This window comes from Chamaea fasciata, unplaced genomic scaffold (genome assembly GCF_029207755.1).
Source record: "Chamaea fasciata isolate MVZ Bird 193981 ecotype frontalis unplaced genomic scaffold, bChaFas1.0.hap1 SCAF_2, whole genome shotgun sequence".
Taxonomy (NCBI): domain Eukaryota; kingdom Metazoa; phylum Chordata; class Aves; order Passeriformes; family Sylviidae; genus Chamaea; species Chamaea fasciata.
In genome coordinates, this window is record NW_027094087.1 from 37,225,366 (window position 1) to 37,247,607 (window position 22,242).

At 38.2% G+C, this 22,242-nt stretch overlaps 1 protein-coding gene and 1 non-coding gene across 4 annotated transcripts in view; both read left to right on the plus strand.

The window, feature by feature from the left end:
* Window positions 1-22,242, plus strand: part of CEP295 (centrosomal protein 295) — a 40,931-nt gene that overhangs the window by 18,135 nt on the left and 554 nt on the right. For all 3 annotated transcript variants that reach the window (XM_066175689.1, XM_066175690.1, XM_066175691.1), the window contains 16 exons: window positions 1,010-1,222; window positions 2,257-2,348; window positions 2,481-3,549; window positions 4,494-4,662; window positions 4,801-4,953; window positions 6,351-6,572; window positions 11,941-12,047; window positions 13,542-13,656; window positions 15,258-15,421; window positions 15,656-15,815; window positions 16,802-17,430; window positions 18,083-18,256; window positions 19,427-19,544; window positions 20,302-20,505; window positions 21,043-21,142; window positions 21,664-21,763. In XM_066175689.1, coding sequence (XP_066031786.1) covers window positions 1,010-1,222; window positions 2,257-2,348; window positions 2,481-3,549; window positions 4,494-4,662; window positions 4,801-4,953; window positions 6,351-6,572; window positions 11,941-12,047; window positions 13,542-13,656; window positions 15,258-15,421; window positions 15,656-15,815; window positions 16,802-17,430; window positions 18,083-18,256; window positions 19,427-19,544; window positions 20,302-20,505; window positions 21,043-21,142; window positions 21,664-21,763 — 3,789 coding nt within the window. The remainder of the gene's footprint in view (window positions 1-1,009; window positions 1,223-2,256; window positions 2,349-2,480; window positions 3,550-4,493; window positions 4,663-4,800; window positions 4,954-6,350; window positions 6,573-11,940; window positions 12,048-13,541; window positions 13,657-15,257; window positions 15,422-15,655; window positions 15,816-16,801; window positions 17,431-18,082; window positions 18,257-19,426; window positions 19,545-20,301; window positions 20,506-21,042; window positions 21,143-21,663; window positions 21,764-22,242) is intronic.
* Window positions 13,206-13,288, plus strand: LOC136286177 (small nucleolar RNA U2-19). The gene has a single exon (XR_010719814.1). It is a non-coding gene; the product is annotated as a small nucleolar RNA U2-19 (small nucleolar RNA).

Below are 22,242 nucleotides of genomic sequence, written 5' to 3' on the forward strand. Positions count from 1 at the left end.
CTAGACAGAACCAAGAGAATAAAGTAGATATTTATTGAAAGGCCTTTAGGGATACACCTTGGGCAGTACAAGAGCCTGGCCAGGGCTATACCCAAGGTCACAAAATGGACAACTGGCCACGAGGTCTCACACTTCTATAAGTTTTGGTATATTTGAATATTGGGGTTTAACTGTCCAAATTACAGCTTCAGATTATGAAGTGCTATCTTTCTTGTTTTCTCTCTTCTGTCCACCGTTGTTTATGCTTTTGGGCCTGAAAACTTGTAACGCTTCAACCTTCATTTCCTCCCACTTTGCACCTGGCCAGGTGTGTGTAATTCTGTGTCCACATTAACTGTTCTCAGGTGCAGCGTTGTGTCAGGTTGCTTTTCCTGACATCCCCATTCAGACTGTCATTAAAGGCTGTTGTCCACTTCATCTTTGCCAGTACTTGGCAATTTGTCTTTCCTTCTATTCTAAAAGCACAAATGCTGTCACTAAGTGTGGATCTAAGTGAATTGTAGCTGATAGGTACATGGAAAGAGAATACAAATAAACAGACTACTTCAGAGGTTTATGGACTGCTCTCAGGCTTTTTCAGAAGCTTTTGTAAAGCTTGAATTAACGTTCAGATGTGTTGGACTCTGATAAAAAACTGAGTAAAATGCAAAATAGATTTTTCAGGTAAGTTCAAGAAAGGACTTCTTTTGCAGTCTGTGGAAAATGACAGCATATCTTGAGTGGATTCTGATTTTATTCATTTTATTTATTTGAGAACAGATAATAATGCAATAGTAAATGGAATCAAGAATTGGTAGAAATATTGGGCTAGCAAAACAAAGTTATTCCTGTAGATTCTGGAACTGCTTTTAAAGGTCTTTTGCAATTTGGAAATAACTGTCACTGTAGAATAACAATAGAATTTCTTCTGTAATTTGGAACAAAGGTTTGTGTCTGCTGGTGTGTGCAAGCAGTCTGGTTTCTTTGTCATTCAGTTCTAGAGATTCCCTCTCATTTTTCTTTCGGATAGAATAAGGAAATAGAGAAACAGAAACAGGAGCAGCTGGCCTTGATTAAAAGAATTGAGGAAGAGAAAGCTCTTTTGGAGGCTGATTATCTGAAGATCCAAATGCAGACCTGTTTGGAGGAGGCCAAGAAAAAAAAAGAAGAGGAAGAGCAAGGTCAGCTGGTGCAAAGCCACAGGCTTCCTTCCACAGATCAACAGAACCAAATGGAACATGAGGTGAAAAATTACAGAAAATTGTGTGTAGGTTTTTATTTACAATTGTAATAAAAATAAAAAGCGCCATCTACCAATTTTATCAATTAAGACAATTTTTATTTCTTAGGCTGTGAATTAGAAATTTGTATGTACTAAAAACTTCCTTTTCTAGTGAACAAGCTTCTATTTCACATAGTGTCACTGGACCCAAAGGGGTGGCATGAATCTGTGTCAGGGGAGGTTTATAAACTATGAAAAAAAAAATAGGTTGTTAACCAAGAGGATGGTTGGGCACTGGAACAGCTCCCAGAGAAGTGTTCACAGCACCAAGCCTCTCTGAGTTCAAGAAGTGTTTGGACAATGCTCTCAGGTACATGCTGTGACTCCTGGGGATGGTCCTGTGTAGGGACACTCAGATATTCTGTGATTTTATGATTGTGACTTTAGCTGTTGTATTGTCTCTCTATAGTCCAAGGGGCAGCACATCTGTTTATAATACCTGTTAGTAAAATCGGATTATAGTCACATAATGATTGTGCATGTAGACATAGCCTTTCTCATGAAGGAAAAAAGAAATAGTGGGGAAAAAAAAAAGACACAAAAATCTGTCTCTGTCTTTGTTGAATCTCAAACAGCTGCTTAAAGAAGAGGAATTTATGGAGGATGTTGAAGGAAAGTAATCTCTTTTTATGTATAAAATCTTGCTTCATTTGCACAACCGGTACTCTTTTGAGAGCCTGATTGCCTTGGAAGTGTAGCTACATTGGCTCATTGTTCCCTGAGTTTGCAGGGTATATTTACCTCTTTAGGCTGAGCTGCTGTAAGCGCCATTGACTTTGATGGTGTGTGCAGAGAGGGGCCGTAGCTGTGAGCCATCTGTTCTAGAAACTCCTTTAGCTTCATTGCCTCAGGCTGAAATCTCACAGACTTCAAACGTGGTATCCAGCGGCTTCTCTAAACTCAGGCAGAAGAACACACAGCTTAAGGTTGCTGCCATAATAGTTTTCTGTGAGTTAGTTGTATATGTGCAATTAAAATTACTTTATTTTGATTAGACTGGAAATGTACCAGAAACCAGGAGTCCAAGAGAAGACAGTCACAGACAGATGATACATAATTTTCAACAATGCCTTCTGCAGCAAAAAAGGTAAGTGTGTTTATGGAATGTAAAGTGTCTTTATGGAATGCCTGTTCCAAGTAATTTGAATTGCCTTGATTATTGAAATTGATGTTTCTTTTTGCACTGCTCTGCAAAAATTCAAGTTTTCACTCTGTTCAGGTTGCACAAACGAACAATTGAAGAAGCTAGAAAGAATTTGCAGAAGTATCAGAATACACTGAAGCAAAGGTACTTGTCTACTCCTGAAATACCTCTGAGCACGGGGGAAACAAAATCCATTAATTTAGAGCCTGTCTCAGAGCTGCTCTCACAGATGAAAGGAGCACAGCCCACACAGTTCCAGACACCGGAACAGGTTTGTGCCCAGGAATATGCGCGGTCGTTACCTGCGTTTTCAGGAACATTGAGTGTGTTGCAAAAACCATCTTCACAGAAGCAGGAAGAGCAAGTGCCTAATACTTGTGCTGGAAAATCAGTGCAGTTTTCAGAAGCATCGGAATTGAAGCATGTAGAGTTTCACTTGCCCTGTGACTATCCTTCACAGGAACAAGTGGGAATGTTTGAAATTGCCAGTAATCACATCAGAGAGCCATTCCAGTCCCATTTACTGTCAGGGTCAGTCAGGAAAGAAGTGACTGCAGTAAGAACACAACCAGAAGCACGCCAACAACACGTTAGATTTATGTTGCCTGCAGAAAGTTCCTCTGAGTCTCCAGAAACAGTACACTCTAAAGAGTTATCTGAGAAGATATCTAACTATCAAACCAGGACAGAAGCTGGAGAAGAGCATCCATTTAAGACATCCCTCATGCCAGCAACAAAGAGATCAGCCTCAGCTGATCCTTTAGTCTATCAGCAGGGATCTGTAGAGAGCAGCAGCAAAACAAGCCCTGATCAACACCTCGATCTTTCTGAGCCCACGATTCTAGCACCTGAAGAACCTAAAGCCCCGGGTGTTGAGAAATTCTTGATATCAAAAGCAGGAGATGCATCTTCATTAAATTATTCTAGGATACTGAGTTTAAGAGACAGAGTGTTGGCCTCATCAGAAAGCATCCAAGCTCAGCAAAAGTATTTGAAAGAATTGCAAGAACAGCTAGATGCACATAGAGAAGCTCTTCTTTCTAAACAGAGAATACAAGAAAAACTACTTTTACAGAAGCAAGATATGTTGAAAGAACAGATGGAGAGACAGCAAGAGGCTTTGAAAGAATTGCTAAACAAGCAGGTAAGCTTTATAAACACTTCAGATGGGTAATCTTCTAGTAGGTGATCAAACTTAAAGTCAGTGGTTTATCCCATGGAGTGTTGATAGTTTTAGGTGATTTACCGTAATGAAAACTTTAATTAGGACTTGTAACTTGTAATCAGTGCTTTTCCTCTGTAAAGCTCCAAGAGCACAGTTTTGTTAAGTCTTAACAGAAATACTGGGAAGGTCTGTGCTTGGTCTCTGAACATAATCCCTATTGAAATTGTTCTCTTGTCTAAAATACATGTAGGTAGAGTTGTCTTCATATCTATAAATGCACCTTGATGTGTAAAACAGCCCTTGTATTAAAAATATTTAAGTAATACCTGAAAGGATACCATAAGCATCTTGAATAGATAATTTTTGAAGCTTGTCTTTTTGTGTGTACCCACTGGGAAATTGGTTTGGCAGCTGCAGTCTTGAGTCGTAATTTGCGTGTTTCTCAGTAACAGAAGAAAAATCCAAGTTTATTTTTGAGCTTCTGAAGAGCCTCCTTTTGCCTCTCCTTGTGTTTTTTTTTAACAGAAGCCATCTTAGAAGAATAACTGTTCCCTATAGTTCCTGTCTTTTGATTTTGCAGTCTCCAAGCAGCTAAAATTCTTGAATTCAGGAGCTGTAAAACTAAAAGCAGACTTTTCAAGAATTGTTCCTATTAAAAATGATGACTAGTCTTGATCTAATCTCACAAAGGCCTTGAAAATGTACCTAATTGTGTTTTAGCACATTAGGTTTGTAGAGCTCAGTAAAATACTTCCATGTTCAAATGTTTTTGTGAGCTAAGCAGACCTGTGTGGTATTGTGCATAACTGAACTACTTTCTCAATGTGTTCAATATTGTCCTGCATGGAATACACACAAGAGAAAATACTCTTGATAATGGGTATAAATATAATCTTATATAAAACTGCTTCCCCCCTTTTAAGGTGAGACATGTGTGCCCAAATGAGGAGATGACAGAGGCACAAAAACCTGTCATGATTAAGAGGACTGACTTCTTCCAAGTCTCAGAAAACTACCAGCAAGAGAGTGACAGGACTAAATCTCACAGAAGTGAAACAATTTCACGGTGCATCGGTCCAGTTGAGCAAACTGGTAAGGCTGTTATGTTACTTTTCATTATAATTTTTACTACATTACAGCTGAGGTGGAGTTCTCTTCCATCACTCCAAGTTAATTTGAGATGTGTGTGTGTACACATATTATTGCATCATACTAAACTTTTTTTTGCAGAACAATCTGAGAAAGTTCTCTGCAGAGAACAGAAATGGAGATCTTCCAAACCACCAGTGACAAAAGTCAAGTTAGGGCTTGGTTTGGAACAACATGAACTTAGTGTTATACCAGAGTTAGACACACCGAAGAGTTGCAGCCTCTCTTTGGCAGGTAATGTATAAAATATATAGTAAGTGCTGTTATGAGTAGTAGATTGGAGGAATATAATCTTTTCTGAGGCGTCTTTGAGATTATTAGGAAATAATAGCTGATAATGTTGCCTTTCTTAAAATATAACCTATATACTAGCAAAATTATAATTCAGAAAAGTTTATTCTGTGAGTCTCTGTCTAGAAAAATGTAACCTCAAATTTCACCAGGAAAAAAAATTCAGTTACTCCCTGACCTGAGTTCCCTGTTGATTTTTCTTTTGTGCAGGATCTGTGTTAATAGGCAGTTGTAATTCTAAAGAGAAGTTGGTAGATTTTGTTTTAAGGTTTACCTTTTGATCATACCAAGAAAGTGACTGTGAAATTTTTCAAGTAAGGTGTCAATATCAAGCTTCTACAAGAACTTCTAGACCATCTTTTTAGGTTATTTTTTCTAGTTAAAAAACACATGTTGCAAAAAAAAATTGGAGAGCAATAAATTTTTTTTAAATACATTTGTTGCAGTCTGCAAGCAATGCTTTGCAATTCTCCGTGAGGAACATTATTTAACAGGTACAAAAAACTCATGTTTCCCAAAGGTAAACATTTAATTTTTTTTCAATGTCTCTTCATATCTAAAATTTCATGCATATTTTACAAAGTTTTTTATGTTGTGTTCTTAAAAAGGCTCAGCAGAACAATGTGAGTAATTATAGGCCCGTCAGGCTGGCATTCATTGCAAAATAATGAAACAGCTGATACGGGTCATCCGTCCATTAAAGAAAAGTAATTAATGCTGGTCAGCATTAGTTTATGCAGAACAATTCTTGTTGGACCAATTTGATATCTTGATTAGACAGCAAGTTCTGTTGGGGAAGGTTTTGATGGAAGAATATATTTATGTTCTCAAAAGTGCTTGGCTTAGTAACTTAACTTAGTTGTATAATACTATTATGATCCACAGGTGATTTATTCCTATATTATCAAATCACTGGTCATGGTAGGTAATAAAAACTTGAGATTTTTATTGGATTGGGTGTCCAGAAAGGGCTGTTTTGTGGGCTGGATTGTAATGAAAGAAATCTTTAAACCAGAGCAGAGAAGTTGTATTACCTCTGGATCTGGAGAAGTTACTGCAAGTTTTCTTGGATTTGCTGTGTGAAAAAATTTGCTTGAGGGTTTTTTGAAGAAATACTTTGGTGGAGTTAGGAATTAGTTTTGTGGAAGTCTATGATCTGTATAATCTTTCAGCCTGTCTAATGCATAGACTGATGTGATAGGGCTCAATTCATTAAAATGTAGACCATACAAATTCAGCAGTTTACTTCTGTAGAATAGAATGTGCATCTTAATGTTCCTCATGAAGTGCAAAACACTTCCTTGGTATACCTAAACTGATTACAGATGTTTTAAATTCAGATAAAACAGATGATGGCACTGGAGAAACTTCTCTGATTTCAACCTCTGGGAAAATTGCATGTGTGAAAAGTCACAGTCATGCTCTTCATGAAGGCTCCTTTCCTTTGGGCACAACACGCTATGAAGGAAAAGTCTCCAATGGAAGTCCAAGGCAAACTAGTCCATCAGGGAGATTATTAGAAAAATTGCTGCTGATGGCTGCTGAAACTTCATATGAGTCAGGTGAGGAAATCCTCTCCCTTCAAGAACAGCATTCAGCATTGCTGATTTTGCCAGTGTTTATTTGTAAAATATGACCTGACTTGTTAAAGAACATGCAGTGCTATTTAATACTATGGAATTTTGAGTGTGAAAAAGGGTCTTTCAATGAGTTTCAGAATGAATGAGTTTTTATCTTTTGGGTTTTTGTGATCCATTACCGTTCTGGTAACAAGTCCACACTGCAGTACGCTTCACTGCTGGTCAACAGTTTCTTGTCCAGGCCATGTGCTTTTCATCTGTAACCTTTAGAATTTTAGAGGTTTGCAGGTATTCCAGGTGGGAACCTGTTTTGGGCAGACCAGTGATGTTCCTGATTCAGTACCCAATGACTCTTGTTCCTTCTTGGAAAAGAAATCAGTGCTTAAAAAGACCTCTGGAGTGTTAATGTGTAGATGTAGACATCCACTGAAAGATCAGTGTGTATAAGAAATAACTTAAAAATGTGGTTGAGACAAAAAATAGAAGGCTGAGGTCATTGTCAGCTTAAAAAAACTTTGAAAGAATCATGTCTTAGGTGTGACAGACACGAAAATTGAGAATTGTAGAATATTTCAAATTTAAAGACCTATAAGGATCATCGAGTCCAGCTCCCTGCTTCTCCCAGGATTACCTAAAACTAAACCATTGCCCAGTTGCACCTTGAACTCTGATGGCCATGGTGCTATGATCACTTCCCTGGGGAGTGTGTCCCAATGACTGACCACCCTCTCAGGGAAAAACCTTTTCCTAATGTCCAATCTGAGCTTGCCCTAATGCAGCTTCATTCCATTTCCATGTGTCCTATTGCCTTGTTTAATGTCAGGTAATTATTTTGTATCTGCAATTTCTATGTAATTAGGAAGCTGTGACTATCAGCTCACAGTGCATTAGCCTTGACTCTCAGCTTGTGAGACTAACACAGTGCTAGTGTTGAGCCAGACACCTGGAATTTTCAAGCAGCTGTGACAGCTCTCCTGACTAGGAAAAGTCCTTGCATAGCCAGTATTCAAGAGAGGTCCATTCTGCTTTGACCTTTTCTAGTAGCCATCATAGGTTTTTCACATGCTCCACTGAATATGTCAAAAGGAACAACAGAGCAATATTGTAAGGACTGCTTTAGCTTTGTTCTTGTCTCTCTGTGAAGAGCTTTTATTGAACAAGAACACCTTAGAGGACAGGCCATGTTCACAGGTGGCAGAGTTATTCTGATTCCATAAAATAAAACAAGTTGTTTTGGTTATCAAGAAAAAGGTTTTTAGTTACAAAGTTTTGTGAATATTCAAAATAATTTTGTTACAGGGACATTGAAATCTACTAAACATGTTATGGGTAACTGGACTGGCTTTATAAAAGAACAATGATGACTAGTTTGTAAAACATTCACTAAAGCAATTTGAAGCTTATTACAAGATGACAGCATTGAATGGTCCAGTACAGTTTTCAGGATCCATCCAAAATATTATTGGTGCTGCAGAGGAGTTCTCAGAAAGTTGGCAGCTTTTGTATGCCCATCGTTACAGGCAGTACAACTATATAGTACACATCTCCTGGTTCTGCTAGAAATTTCACCATGGGCCCTAGGCTTTAATTTTTCATTTAGTTTGCATTGAGACATCATTTCCAATTCAACCAGATTTACTTGGAATTGGAGTTGTTTTGAATAAGTACATTTAAGCTCATTTCCCTTCTACTGTTTATTTCTCAGAATGCTCCTTTTGAAGTATATCTGTCTTTGAACTTCGATTATCATGAATCTTTTAACAGCATTTGAAGAAAAGGCTTGTATTTTTCTAAGTTGTAGAACCATTGCTAGAGCAGCTGTAACCAAATTAATATAAAATATCTTGGTGTGTCTTTTTACATTATAGAATATTATATATGAACAGTGCAATAGTTTCTGTAAGAGGATTAGGAAACTTCATGTGAACATCTATATTAAAAGAAAAAAACCCAAAGCTTCTGTGATTATGTGTTTAAGAGGATTGCCCTCTTGAGCAGATCAGCAACCTAAAGTGCCAGCAATAATCTTGATAATGTGTAGGCTTGGAGGCTCTCTGTGGTACTTTCCGTAACTAGTGTGGTATTCCAGCAAGAAAATCTACAGTCCCTTGCACTTTAAATACAAAATTTCTGAAGGGAAAATTTAAGGTTCATTTTAGGTTGTTGCTAATGATTTTTTGTGTAATTTGTTTTTTACTTTTTTTTTTTCTACTTGATTCTTACCAGAACATATTTGCATTTTTCTCATGTTTTCAAGATATAATTGTATCTCTACAGGTAAGAGTAAATGAGTGCTTTGTGTGATCCTTGACCTTGTTCTTTGAAGTTATGCTCTTGGTGGTTTGAACCTTTGATCACATAATGTCTCTACAACTTATGAGGTGTGCTGCTTTCATGATTACAGAACCACTAGATGTGTACAAATCCTTAGTCACAGCTCACATGCTTCTTCAAATCAGACATAAAATATGAAAATAGAAAGTTGGAAAATGTGCTTTTTACATGCAGATGCTTTATCAGTGAAAGTGAGTTTCCTTTGATAGGAGAGTTGCCTTGGGTAACAGGCAAATTTTTTGAAAAGTCTATAATTAGCTGCTTATATAATTTGCCTCTCAAATTTAGAGGCAGTCATGTCTCTAAAATGGGTCTTAAGGACTGTTTGTGGTTAGGGGGGTGAATCTCTGTGCTCAGTACTGGGTGGTTGCAAGAGCTACACAAACTGATCAGCTGGTTGCAGCCAGAGGACGGGTAACTGCTGAAGTGATGTTGCATTGAGTGCCACCAGTGAACCTAAAATCTGAGTTCTCTTTTATGTGCCACTGATGCATTGATAGGATGAGTTGGGAACTTTGGGCACTTGATGTTCTTTCCAATCCTATTTGGTTAGAATGAGCAAGTAGAATTAAAACTGTTAACAGGGAATTGCAGAGTAACCCTGCAGGTGAGACAGGCAGTTTGATGGCATAAACCTTATTTCCTTAGGAAGTCAGCCTGGAGCTAGTGGCTAGGTTTGATACATACACCTCTTCCACAGTTCTCCTTGAGGACATAGCATCAGGCTTGTCTCTCTGTATTCATCTGCAGTGGTTCCCTTGAACAGTGTTCCAGATGTGATTATCTTCATGTGTTGCTGCTCTGTTCAGGGATGTTATTCCAAGCATGACTTTTTTTTGTGATCCAAGCTAACCTAAGATTTCAATTTCTTTTCAGTAATCACAAATAGTTGTCCATAATTCAGCATTTCAGCAGACTGTCTTTTCCATTACCAGTTTAGCTTTAGTTAGTTTGTTTGTCTACATGGCTGGATTTGGACTAATCCCTTTTTTAATATTGTCTTCACTGAGTGGTTGGATTTTCAGTCATTTGTCTTTCAAATTGCACCCTAAAATACTTGTTGTTATTTTAGTGCCATTTCTGTTGGGGGAATATAAAAAACATTTGGGATATTACAGATTCAGCTTTTAAACATAAATTCTTTGTGACATTGTGGTGGCCAGGAAGTTAAAATGAGAAAGTCCCATGTCAATGTCAGGATGCTGTGAGGAACAAGAACCCCTCACTATGATTTTAGAGGAAGGAGAGAAGACTGAAAAACCCTCCTTTATGAATCACCAAATACAGAATTTTAAAGGATATTAATATAATAAAGTCATGGGATATAAGCATGGATTTTTAATGAAATAATTTGGTTTATAGCATGAAATTGATACTGTTCATCCCTGGTATTAATATCGCAGGAACAATGCAGGTTATTACAGTTCAGTAATGAAACATTTGTAACATAGCTGTCCATAGAATTTATATACAAGACATTATTAAATGCTTGAATTTCATCTCAAGTGTATCCTGAATTACCGCCTGTCATGGTGATATTCTAGAGAAAAAAAATAACTTCCTTTAGAAAAGTATCTCTAATGTTGTGGGAAAGGTATCATGAAATGGAGAATTATGTGGTAGCTTGTTCCAGCATTTACTTTTTTATCAAGTTTTAAAATACATAGTCTATTTCTAGTTTCTGAATGTCTGACAGCCATTTCTAGACACTGCTTCTTGCTATTACTTTAGGTTTAGCAATCTTTTGTACTATGTACTTTTTTCTCCTCTGGAGATATTTAAATAGCAATTGATCGCAGTTTTCATACTTCTTCAAGGAATTTTCTTGAAAGCCTTGCTCATTTTCAGCATCCTCTGCCTCCTTTATCCTGCTCCAAGGAAGAGGAGCAGACTTGAGCAGAATACTTGGTCTCTAAATAAATGTGTTTCAGATGTATTTCCTTTCATGTTTTTTCCCTTTCTCCTAGATGTCTACTGGGTAATTGTGGCTATAAGAAATCATGGATTTTTTTTTTACCTCTCCCTGAAATGAGTTTCAAAATGTTTCATATTTATTGAGAACACAATCTTTATTACTGTCACATATCAGTCCATCACTATTGTTGATTAACAGAGGAAACATCTCCCTTTTTTATGGTATGAATTAGAACAAGCAGAGTTTGCCGTCTGGTAGGAAACTGAGTTTCAGCATATACAAAGTACAAACTAGTGTTAGGATTCAGAAGAGGTTAGATCTGCCTAAGCAGAGTCTTACAAAAACTGGGGATTTGAAATGTCTGTCATTTAGCAACCTTTTTAGAATTGGGAGAAAACATACCTACTTCACTTGTTTTTCCTTTCAGTTTCATACTTAGCACTTCTTTCTTGAAAACTGTACTGGAAGTAAGAATATGTATTTGTTTGTGACAATTTATAATCACAGAATTGTCAAACTTTGAAGGTGCTTGTCAGCACTGAATGCAGAAATTGCATTTTTTGGGTGCTGCTATAGTGGTTTTCTTGCACAGATACTGATCTTACTTTTATGTGTAAAAGCATTATGGCAAAAGTGACTTAGTTCCATGGTAGTAGTTATGCTGTAGTTAAGCAGTTCAGTGTTTCTGGTTTCTCTGATTCACTTGGAATGTCTGCTTTACTTTGTGATCACTGTAATGGTAGATTGTTAAGGATTCCCCCCACTCCAGTGGAATGATTGTGGTAACACTGGCAAAGCCACGTTTCATTCTGCTAAGCCAAAACATGACTTTCGAGCTCTTCCTGCCTGCTCTGTGGAGAGCACTCAGGGTAGTTAGAAGTTTTAGGGAGCTGTGTCAAGGACCACACGTTGCTGATGAAACTGGTGGGATGGTGGAGCAAAAGCTGTTGTGAGAGGAAAGTGGTTAAGGATGGGCAGAATCAGTGCCCAAAGAGTGAGGCCAGTAGCAGTGGAGTGTTACTGCCCTCTGCTGTGCATTGCTCACTACGAACTCGAACATGGCTTTTTGTTCCTTATTGCTTCTGTTACTTTTGTGTTCAGCCCAGTCCCAGGATTCTCAAGTGTCTGAAGATTCACCAATGGTTGCTGCTGAAGGTGAAGAGAGACTTAGAATGAATTCTGGACCATCATTCAGGCTTGATAATATGGTTGGTCATATCAAAATAATCATATAACTCACTATTTTTTTTGTGATGTAATCTCTTTCTTTCTCACTTTGGGTGGCTAAGAGTGGGTGCACTATTCTAGATGCAGCAGTAATACAAGCACCAAGTAAAGAGGTAACCACTGTGATGTATCTGGTGGCTCTGTTCCTGTTCATACAGCATGGGATGTGCTGTTGCTTCTCTGCCAGTGCACACCATAAGCTTACACTCAGCTTGCTGAGACCCCTTTTTCACAGTGCTGCTTCCCAGGCACACCCAGCTGGGACTGGTGCTCTGGCTTCTTCCTTCCCAGGTGCTGGACTTTGCCCTTGCTGAGTTTCATACCATTCCTATAGAGGCAGCCTTAGAGGTCCTTCTGGATTCCAGCCCTGCTCTTCAGTTCATGGGATACTCTTCCTGTCTTAATGTATCTGCAAATTTGATAAAAGTGGGGTGTCACCTCCTCTGGGTCATTGCCAAGGACAGAGCCCTGTCTGCTTGTTCCTCACCTTCACAGAGGTTGTAACCCTTCAGTCACTGACTTCTGAGCCTGATTATCCAGCCAGGTTTTTACCCTTCTTACTGTCCATCTATCCAGCTTGCAACATCCAAACTGGGATCATAGAATATTGTGAGAGTGTTAAAAGCCAAAACCAGCACCAATATCCCTCCTTTCTCTCACCCAAAGATTCCATCATTTTGCTGGCAGATAAAAACAGTATTTAAAACATGCTGTGTATTACATGGATATATAAAAGTACCTTAGGACATAAATGTTTTATATGTGTATGTTAAATATACATATATATATATGTATGTATATGGTAGTACATAATAAAAAATGTAGCAGAAGGGTTTCCTAGATTTTTTATTTTCTTAGGGCACATTTTAAGTCAGAGTTTGAGAAGAACTGTTCACATCTAATTCTTCAAAATTTTGAAGTACAAGAACCCTCATTATCTGCTTTGTGACTTTGTAGAGCTTACCTTAAAATTAAAGATAATGCTTTAGAAGATTTTGTGTATTTTAGTTTAATTTCATAGAATTAGATTTTAAGTCTCCTGTATGCAAAAAGCTCAGTATTGGAAGTACTTGTAAAGTTCATGAGTTTTTAATGTTTTGCATATATGTCCCTCTGAGGTCCACAATTCTGCTGAAGTGGGTCTGTGATGAGAAATAGCCAAATCTGACCACCAGAAGATAAAACAATCTTCCTGGTGTCATGATTTGTATGAGTTCTGAGAGGCTTTATATGAGAGTGAGTGTGTGTCTGAATGAGAGAGGGGAGGGGGGAGTTGGGGAGTGATGTGCCTGGGACATGGGGTGTGAATGTGTTGTACTGAGCAAGGATGAATCAGTATTTGCCTGACTGTGCAAAACATGAAGGCTTCTACACTTGAACTGAGCTCAGAATAAAATGTCTGGCTTTAAAGCTTTACTTCTGAACATGTGAATACATGGTAGTACATGGTAACAAGGTATGTTACTTTATCCTAGGAAGTACCAGGTTCAGAGGCTTTCATGCAACGAATACCCTGTGATGTAACTTCAACAGTTTCCACTGGCAGCTTTTCAACCAGGGAAATGTTGAATGCAAGCCCCATTGACACTGGTGAGTTCAGGTTTTGTTGTTCTTGTAAAAGGAAAATTGTGGTTTAATTTTATGGCAGAATGGGTCTAACTCACCGAACGTAAGTTCTTCAGAAATGAGCTTGTGTCAGACTTCACTGAAGGTTGATTAATACATCTTACAGAGTTGAGTATAACCAGAATGTTTTCTTAGGTGCTCATGATTTTTTGCTTTTATAATAATATTATACATCTGCTTTGGCAAAGGTTAGGGTTTTATTATGCAGCTGTAACACTTGCAGCTTTGTTTTAAAAATTACCTTCAAATGATACACTGATAAAAGTTTCCTGATCAATATATATCATAGATTATTGCAGAGCTGTGATTGTCTTGCTGTTAAAATACTTGTTCCAGTATCTGCTTGTCACCACAGTAAGTCATTCTTAATGACTTATCTGTGAAAATATCAATTGAATGCCATATTGACTTGTAATAGTTTTCTGGGAAATGTGTTCTTACTATTTTTTGCCTGTAGTCTGCCTCCTGATGTTGCTAGCTTTTCATAAAATCAAAACCAATTCCTTTATAATAAATATGTAAGTGCTCCTGACATTATTTCTTGTGATTATGGAAGTGAGTTTGAAATCAATCAGATAGCGACCCTTGGATTGACTTACTTTGAGACTTAATATTGTTTTATTCTGACATGCATCTGATTTTTTTAAGAAATATATATATGTGTTATTCCATGTTCACAAATCAATTTTTGAAGAGTACAGTTTGTACAGCCTGAGATTCAGTGTTTCATTTTAACCCCAATATTTCAAACAGATTTTAAGTAGTAAACTTTACAACTCAAGTAACACATCTGTGTTTTATTGATGTAAGAAAGCTAAAGCCATTCTAAGATTGTTTTCTTGTAGTTTTTCATTTCTGTTCTTTTTTAGTTGTGAAAGAAAAATACCAGTTGTTTTGTTATTTGACTAAATAAATCTTTCAAGTCTAGCTGTGTTTTCACCATACACTCAGTGCTTAGTAATGACCTTTTCTGGTAGCTTTGTGCAATTCTTCTGTAAGCTAATGGATAAAGAAGGGTTGGTGTATTGTTTAGGAACATGATTTTGGTTGTGTCGATCCCTCAGATTTCTAGTGTTGGTATATAGCAAATTCTCTTTGAGCATGAATAAAAACACTGTGGGGTGTCATAAAGATATTCAAGATCACATGAAAGAATTGACACATTTATATGCAGTAGGAGGTAAAGATGTGCTAGTTAGCATAAAATAGCCATATTAATTCTTCTCTGATTTTATAATTTCATTATTTCTTAAGTCTGTATTCTGTAAAAGTGCTAAGCTGTGAAAGTGCTATGTACTGACTGCTCCCTAATTAGATATTAGCAACTGGCATTTGTGAAAATGTGTAGTTAAGGTTTGCAGGAGCGTTGACAGGAGACAATTAAAGAGACAATGCAAAATATATTTGTATATCTGCAGAATTGTATAGCTTTATTTACTGTATATAGAAACAACTTGTGATATGTCCATTTTTTTGGGGTTTTTTGTTGTTATTTTTTATGGGGGGTTGTTTTTGGGGGTGTGGGTGTTGTTTGCTTGTTTTTAAAATAACCTCTTTTCTTATAGCTCTAGCAACTGACCTCTGTTTTCCTGAAATGGAGAGACCTTTTCCAAACTTCCATCACCAGCTCTTTCAGCCTTTGGAACCAAGTGTTGATGACTTTGATACATCATCATCATCATCCTGTTCTCAATACAGAATTTCCCAAAACAGCAGAGAATTTTGCAAGGTATTGCAGTAAAAATTCTAGTGGAGGAAATACTTTGGCTGAAGATTTTTGTAAGATTTAAGTGGATAATCCCTATACTATTTTTAAAAAAACACAGCAGTATTTTTTATATACATAGATTGCTGATAGTAGCAGAAATGTGACCCAAAAATCAAAAACTACCTTTTTCTTTTTATCCTTCATATTTCTGAGAAAATTAATCTTAAATCAAATTTTTTTTTTTTATGCCATTAGACTTCAGAATTTTCAACAGAAAGTCCAGATGTGTCTGCATTTCTAGAAGGGGAAAACTCCGGTCTGAACAGACAGAGAAGCAGTCTGCCTTCTGGTCTTGCAACAAATAGGCAAAACATTACATCAGAAGAAGGGTCTGCAAGAGAAAATGATACTCCAGGTATGATCAGTGTAGTCAGATCAGTGCTTTCAAAATCAGCTTTGTGCCTGTGTATAACTACCAGCCCTTAGTGTGGGTTTGCAGTGTTGAAGTGGGGACAGATCTCGCTTCTCTCAGCCCTGCCTAGAAATATCTTAACTCTGCTTCACTGACACACACAGTCTCCTCCACCACCTTTAATGGTAGAACTAAATTTTTTAAAGTTCATTCATTCAGCAGTTATGACTGTAATACAAAAGCAGAGCAGCATTTTCAAGTCACTGTAATGGATATCATGTTACTTACTCCTTCTGTGGTGATTTGATTAGCAAAGAAATGTCAACTCTGTCTGAAACTGCCCTTTTTCAAGTATTTGTTAATGTATATCCATTATTTTGTAGTTTGAGTAAGGTAAGGACATTCCAAAAATTAAAAAGTAATTTAAACAACACTGTTGTCTGTTTGGCAGATGCTGTTCTACTGAAATGCCTCCCCAGTAATTAATGTTGCTACCCAATCTTTCTCTTTGCCCAGCCTCTTCTGGGGAAAAATGGTATCTTGACTTCTATGCTCAGATAAAGAAAGATAACTTAGGGTGCAACACTGTACTGTGTAGGAACAGTAGTATCTGTTTCAGTTTGAATGTTGCTTTCTACTTTGAAGATTTTCTGGCCGAGTAATGGTGTTTTGATTTGTTTCTTTCTGGTTTAGAGGCTTCGTTGCAGGCCCAAAAGAGACTCAGAGGACTTCCATTTACAGAGTATAAGCTGTAAAATGTTCTGATATCCAGTGTAGATGTGGCAGCACCATCACAAAGTCCATTCCTAAACATATTCTAAGAAGCAGCAGAAAGTGTTGTTTCTTGAAGTTTTGTGGACAGTGATGGAATAATTTTCTGTAATGTTAATGGTATTATGCTGGAGGAAATTAGACTTCTTGTACATTACTTAAAGTGGAAATTCTGTCTTGTTAACAAGGAGTTTGACTTCTGACAATCTTTGAAACAGGATCTGAAGAATCTTTTCACCCACTGCAATTAGACTCGACTCTGAGTGATGACTGTCAGAATGCTGATCAGCCAGGGGATATTAACACTGTGTCACAGAGACCTTTTGAACAAACCCCTGGAATTAAAAACAGAAGCAATGAGAACTGTATTTCACCTGCAAGTGGATATGAAGAGCTGTCAAGAAGTATGGGATATATTAGTCTCCAGTGTTCAGTGGAAGATCTGCAGAATGAAAGCCTGATTCACCTGGAAGAGCAAAAATCATTTTATCAGCTAGATCCCACACCAGTTACAGTGGGTGAAACTTTAAAAGAGACCATGTCTTCTGAAAAATTACCTTTGGAGGCATTTGATAAGAAGAAGCATGTGAAGCTTCCTGAAAAATCAGTTCATGTAGATGAAGTAAATAAAGCTGTGGAGCTGCATTCTGTGTGCAATATGGATATAAAGGAGCCAGATCAAAGCATTCCAGAAGGACAGGAATCTCTGATGGTTCTCAGAGAAACCAGCTTGGAAGACTCAGACATCCATTTGCACGCTGTTGTACAACAGAACAGTTCTTTATTCCAAAGACATGAAAAGCATTCTCATCCTGTGCCCAGAAGCTCATGTCGTTTTCCAGTCTGGGTGGGTAGAACAGACCTCCAAAAGCAGGAGTTTTGTTGTTGCACAAAGTTATCTTAGACCTTTAATATCTAAAAGCTTGGCAAATGTTGATTTTACAATTCTAGTTCCTGTTTCCTGGAGTTTTGCCCTACTCCTTCTTCCAGATCATAGCACTGAGATAATTAGCAGTAGTTTAAATGAGCTGAGTTCCCCAATGGTTGGAGGAGCTGTAGCATCCCTACTGCATCTCCTTCTCTTAGCACCAAGTGATAGAGCTCATGCAGCTGGGTTACATGGCACAGGGTGCCTCACTGAACATATGGAAGCTCCATATAGAAGCCTGAAGGAAGTAAATAAATTTAACAAAGCATAAGCAAATTTAAGGAAATAGCATTGATGTAGCTTAAAAAAAAAGTTTGCCCTAGAACTAAGTAATTTAAACTTGTAGTGAGGGGGAGTTTTTGTAGTTGGTTGCTTTGGGTTATTTGTTTCAGTTTTTTGAGTTCTGATATACAAATATTCTTTCTGGATTTCATTTACTGCTTGGGGCAGGTTTTCTTTCTTCTGTAAGTTAAATGAACTTCCTTTTTCTGGCAACAGTTGTTGCTATTGCTGAAAATACTGGGTTTTTACCTTTTTTCCTTACTGATGTCTTGATTAATTTATTTTCTAGGAGACCGAGTCAGGGAATGGTATTTTGGAAGAACCTGAGCTCACTCTGATAAGCTCCAATGACATCAGTATTGTGGAATCAGACACTGGACATCCTAACCAAGAGAAAATGAAGGAGGATGCAATGGATAACTCAGCATGTGTGGATCAGTCTCAGTGTAATGTTTTTACTGAGGTGCGCATTATCTATTGTGATTCTGTTTTGAGCTTGGTATTAATCACAATAAGGAGAGGCCCCTCTGTATCAGTTCATCCTCTGTTGCAAAACAAGAGATGGTTGGGTTCTCCAAGCTTTGTAATTGCTTTGGATCATCTTGGTTTGATGTTGTGTTTTCCAGACACATCAAATAGATCCTAAATTTGGGGTGTTCCTTAGAATCACTACCTTGTCATACTGATCTAGATAGAGTTTGGGAAGACTTGCTGCAAAAACCAAAACCATCTTGCTGATGTTTGCAAGACTGAATTGTATCGTATTAGATGAAAACCAAACAAAAGGAGAGCGTGGAATAAAATGAAAACTACAAACTAAATAGGAAAAAAAGGAGAAACCCCTCATCTTGTGAGGATGGAGCCATACCAGGCTGACACAGCAGTTAGAGTTCATGGGGAAAATGAATCAGCTCTGCATAACTGCCACACTTAATTAAGCCCTGGTGTTCTTTTTACTGCTTGCTTATATTAAGCAAAGGCTGTAAAATGCAGAGGGGCTGGGCTGTAATGAGCCAATAGTTTGGTGCTGAAGTACTGATGTAGAACCAAATAATCTGTGTCTGTTAGATGAACAGATTAGATTAAATCATGCACTAATTGCAAGAGGCATCTAGAGAATTCCTAAATGTGTCTTAAGGATGGGGTTTTTATCAAGTAGTTGATACATGGGTGAGGGGGAGGTTGGCAGCTGGGGGCTGTAGTGCTGCAGTGGGTGTCACCTGCCTCTGGGAACAGGGGGGAAAAGATAGAGGAGGGAGAGAATGATGGGGAGAACTGGAGAGAGCAGGAAGAAAGGAAAAGAAATTGGATCTGCAGACCTGTATTAAAAACACACAATTGAAATCTGGTGGGAAAAAAGCCTTTAATGGATGTTTTGGGTTTTTTTAAGGGTTATTTTTTTGGTTTTTTTTGTTTTTTTGTTTTTTTTTTTAAGTTTTAAAATGATTTTAGAAAACAGCTTTTTCATACCTATTACCAAGATGCGTTTTTGATTTTTCTTTGCATCAGGCATAAAGGCAAAAGCATGGCTTGTATTTGCAGTGGGTCTGTGCTAGTGATACAGTAGTGCTTCACTCAGATTTGCCCTATATTTTAAACATTTCCAATCCAATCACTGATCTATTTGAAACAGGAGAGAGAATTTTTACCACTAGCTCCAGATGCAGATTATTCAGCATGCATAAGGCCTGACAGTTCTCCCAAAGCCCAGAGTCCCATCAAGAGTCACTGTCCATCACATCAGACTGCAGGTAATTATATGGTACTTCAATACGCTGAAGTTGAAAGTATTTTTTTAGTATTAAAATAATCAACAAAATACACTTCTCATTTGGAAAACTTTGAGCCGCTTTTACTTAGGCAAGTGCATCCTGTCGTTCAGGCTTGGTCTGTAGTACCTTTGACCAAGGTTTAGTGTGTGTCAGATTGACTTGTCTCTTCCTGGCCCAGGTTCTCTCTCATGAAACTTCAGAATCTCTACCCTACACTAGTTTGGTGTTGTAATGATTTAATTTTGAAAAAAATCTGTGTTGTTTTCTGATTTGTTGTCATAGTTTATGTACCTTTGATAATTTCTCATTTCCTGTTAGTCCCCCAAGTCCTGTAGCCAAAGAATTATCCCTTTTTTTTTTTTTCCTATTCTGATGGTAGTCTGGAATAGTAAAATACTGACCTTTTTTGTCCAAGATGAACTGCAGTAATGTGAAGGTCAGGAATTCACAGAACTTAATTCTGTTAGGGACTTGTCAGGTCTTCAGTCTGTTTTGATGCATCCAGATGCTTTTGATGCACTATTTCTCACAGCATCTGTCTGGGCAGACCTGCTGACCATTACTGGATTCCACAGGTCTGAACTGCTGCTGGTTCTGCAGGATGCCTCATCATTCAATGCCATTCTCCTCATGCCTTTTACAAGAGTGCTCAAGCTTGGCATTTTAGAAGTACCTTGAAATGTATGACTTACTGCTCATTGTTAACATGAGAAATGTGGGGACTTTTCTTTCACAGTGATGCTGCTGGAATTTGCAGCTACACCTGGAAGTTTACAAAAATCTTTTTTAAAAAGAAAGCAGAATTTCATCCAGGAATCTCAGAAAAGAGTAGAAGCAATAAAAAATAAGGAGAGAGAAAATGAAAAGCTGGGAGCAAGAAAGCTTAGAGGAAAATCTGAGAATCTAAGAAGCAGACAGAAGAAGTCTGGTCTTCTCTCTGGTATGTTTATCTGGGGGCAAGACACAGCATTAGGTATCCCTTCAATTGCTGTTTTATATCAAAGAATAGATTTTATATTTGCTACATGTTTGCTATTGCTGACTGGGATATTCTTAAACTTGCTTTATCAGGGAGCTTTTTTTCCCCCACTGCCTCTTCAGTGTTGTAAAGGCCCTTACAGGAGCTCTTCATATTTCACAATCAGCCCACCTTTATCATGGTGAGGTGCCTGTGCAAACAACAGCTGCTTCTCACAGAACAGCCACGTTTAGCAGACTGGTGCGCTCTAGTGCCTGGTCCTGGGGACTTGCAGGTTGGCTGTGGAGAGCCATGTATGGCCTAAAGCACAGGCAGCAGCCTCAAGAGTGAGACTGGGAGGATTTATTTTAACTCAGGATGTCATCTCTATTGCTTCCATTCTGCTAGCTTGTTTTGGGTTTTGTCATGTCATTTAAAAATGCTTGAAAATCTCTCATGCTTTTGAGGTAGCTGAACTAGAGATTTAAATTTGTGTTTGACTTCTTTTTCTTCCCCTAGGAAAAAATGATGCACTTGCCAATCAGTTGAAAAAAGCAGAAGTATTTTCTCCAGAGGATAGGAAGTCTGGAGAAATTGAAATGCACCAGCGTACATCCAGGTATTGCATGTACACAAGGGGGAGAAGTTTAATTAAAAAAACAACCCAAGAAAATAGTTGATCTGTGTTTTGTGAAAGCTGCTGCTCAGTCTGTGCTCTTCCAGCTGGACCCAGTGCTGCTGAACACTGAGCAGGTGGGGGAGGAGCCAGGTGTGTCTGATGCAGGTACCTGCTGCGAAATGCCCTTGCAGAGGTGGCACTGAGGACGGTCACTGTGCTGGTGTCACCCTGCTGAGGCAGCTGTGCCACTTAATGCCTGACATGGGATGAAATTCGGTGCCAAGTTCACAGTTGCACTTGGGCACTGAGGAACAGTGACAAGCAGCAAGTGCAGCTCTGTGTGGGGAGGGGGTGGTTTGATTCAGCTGGACAAAATTTGAAGTGATTCTGGATTACTGGAGAGTGCAGTCAAATTTTCACAATTGCTAGCAGCTGAGCCATGGCAAACCCTTATGCTTGTTAATCTCTCCACCTTTGCCACTGCCTTCCTGCCCAGACTTATTTTTTTTCTCTTTTCACAGACTTTATAATCAGCTTGCAGAAGTAAAAATCAGAAATGAAGAAAAAACAAGGCAAGAAACTTATGCTAAAAACAGAGAAAAGGCTAAAGAGTTTCAAAAGGTAATAGTTTGCTACAGTCTCCTCTTGCCCTTTGGTCTCATGATTTAACTGAGCTTCCAATCAGAGTAATTGAGATGTGGTGTGAATGGAGCTGAAATGGGGACCCTCCAACCAGTCTGGATGTTAAGTGATGCCATTCGTACATCCCATATAAGAATTTCCTTGCCAACAACTGAGCTCAAGTTTTCTCTAAGAAGCTTGTCTGCCTCAAGTGGAATTTTTCTATTCAGGCTGAGCTTGAGCAAAAAGGCTCCAGCTGATGCAAAGTCCGTGGCGTAAGAATGGCAGCCTTTTTATTAGTCCAGACTTGACCAAATTTCCATTTTAAGGCAACATTCTGGGTTTGGTGGTTTTTGGGCTGCTTTGGCTAATCTAGGTAGAGTAAGATTCTGGGCATGCCCAAACTTGAAAGGTGCAAGAATCTTGTCGGGGTTTTGATGGCAGCTGCTGTGGAATAGGGTTGAACAAAGGCCTGGATT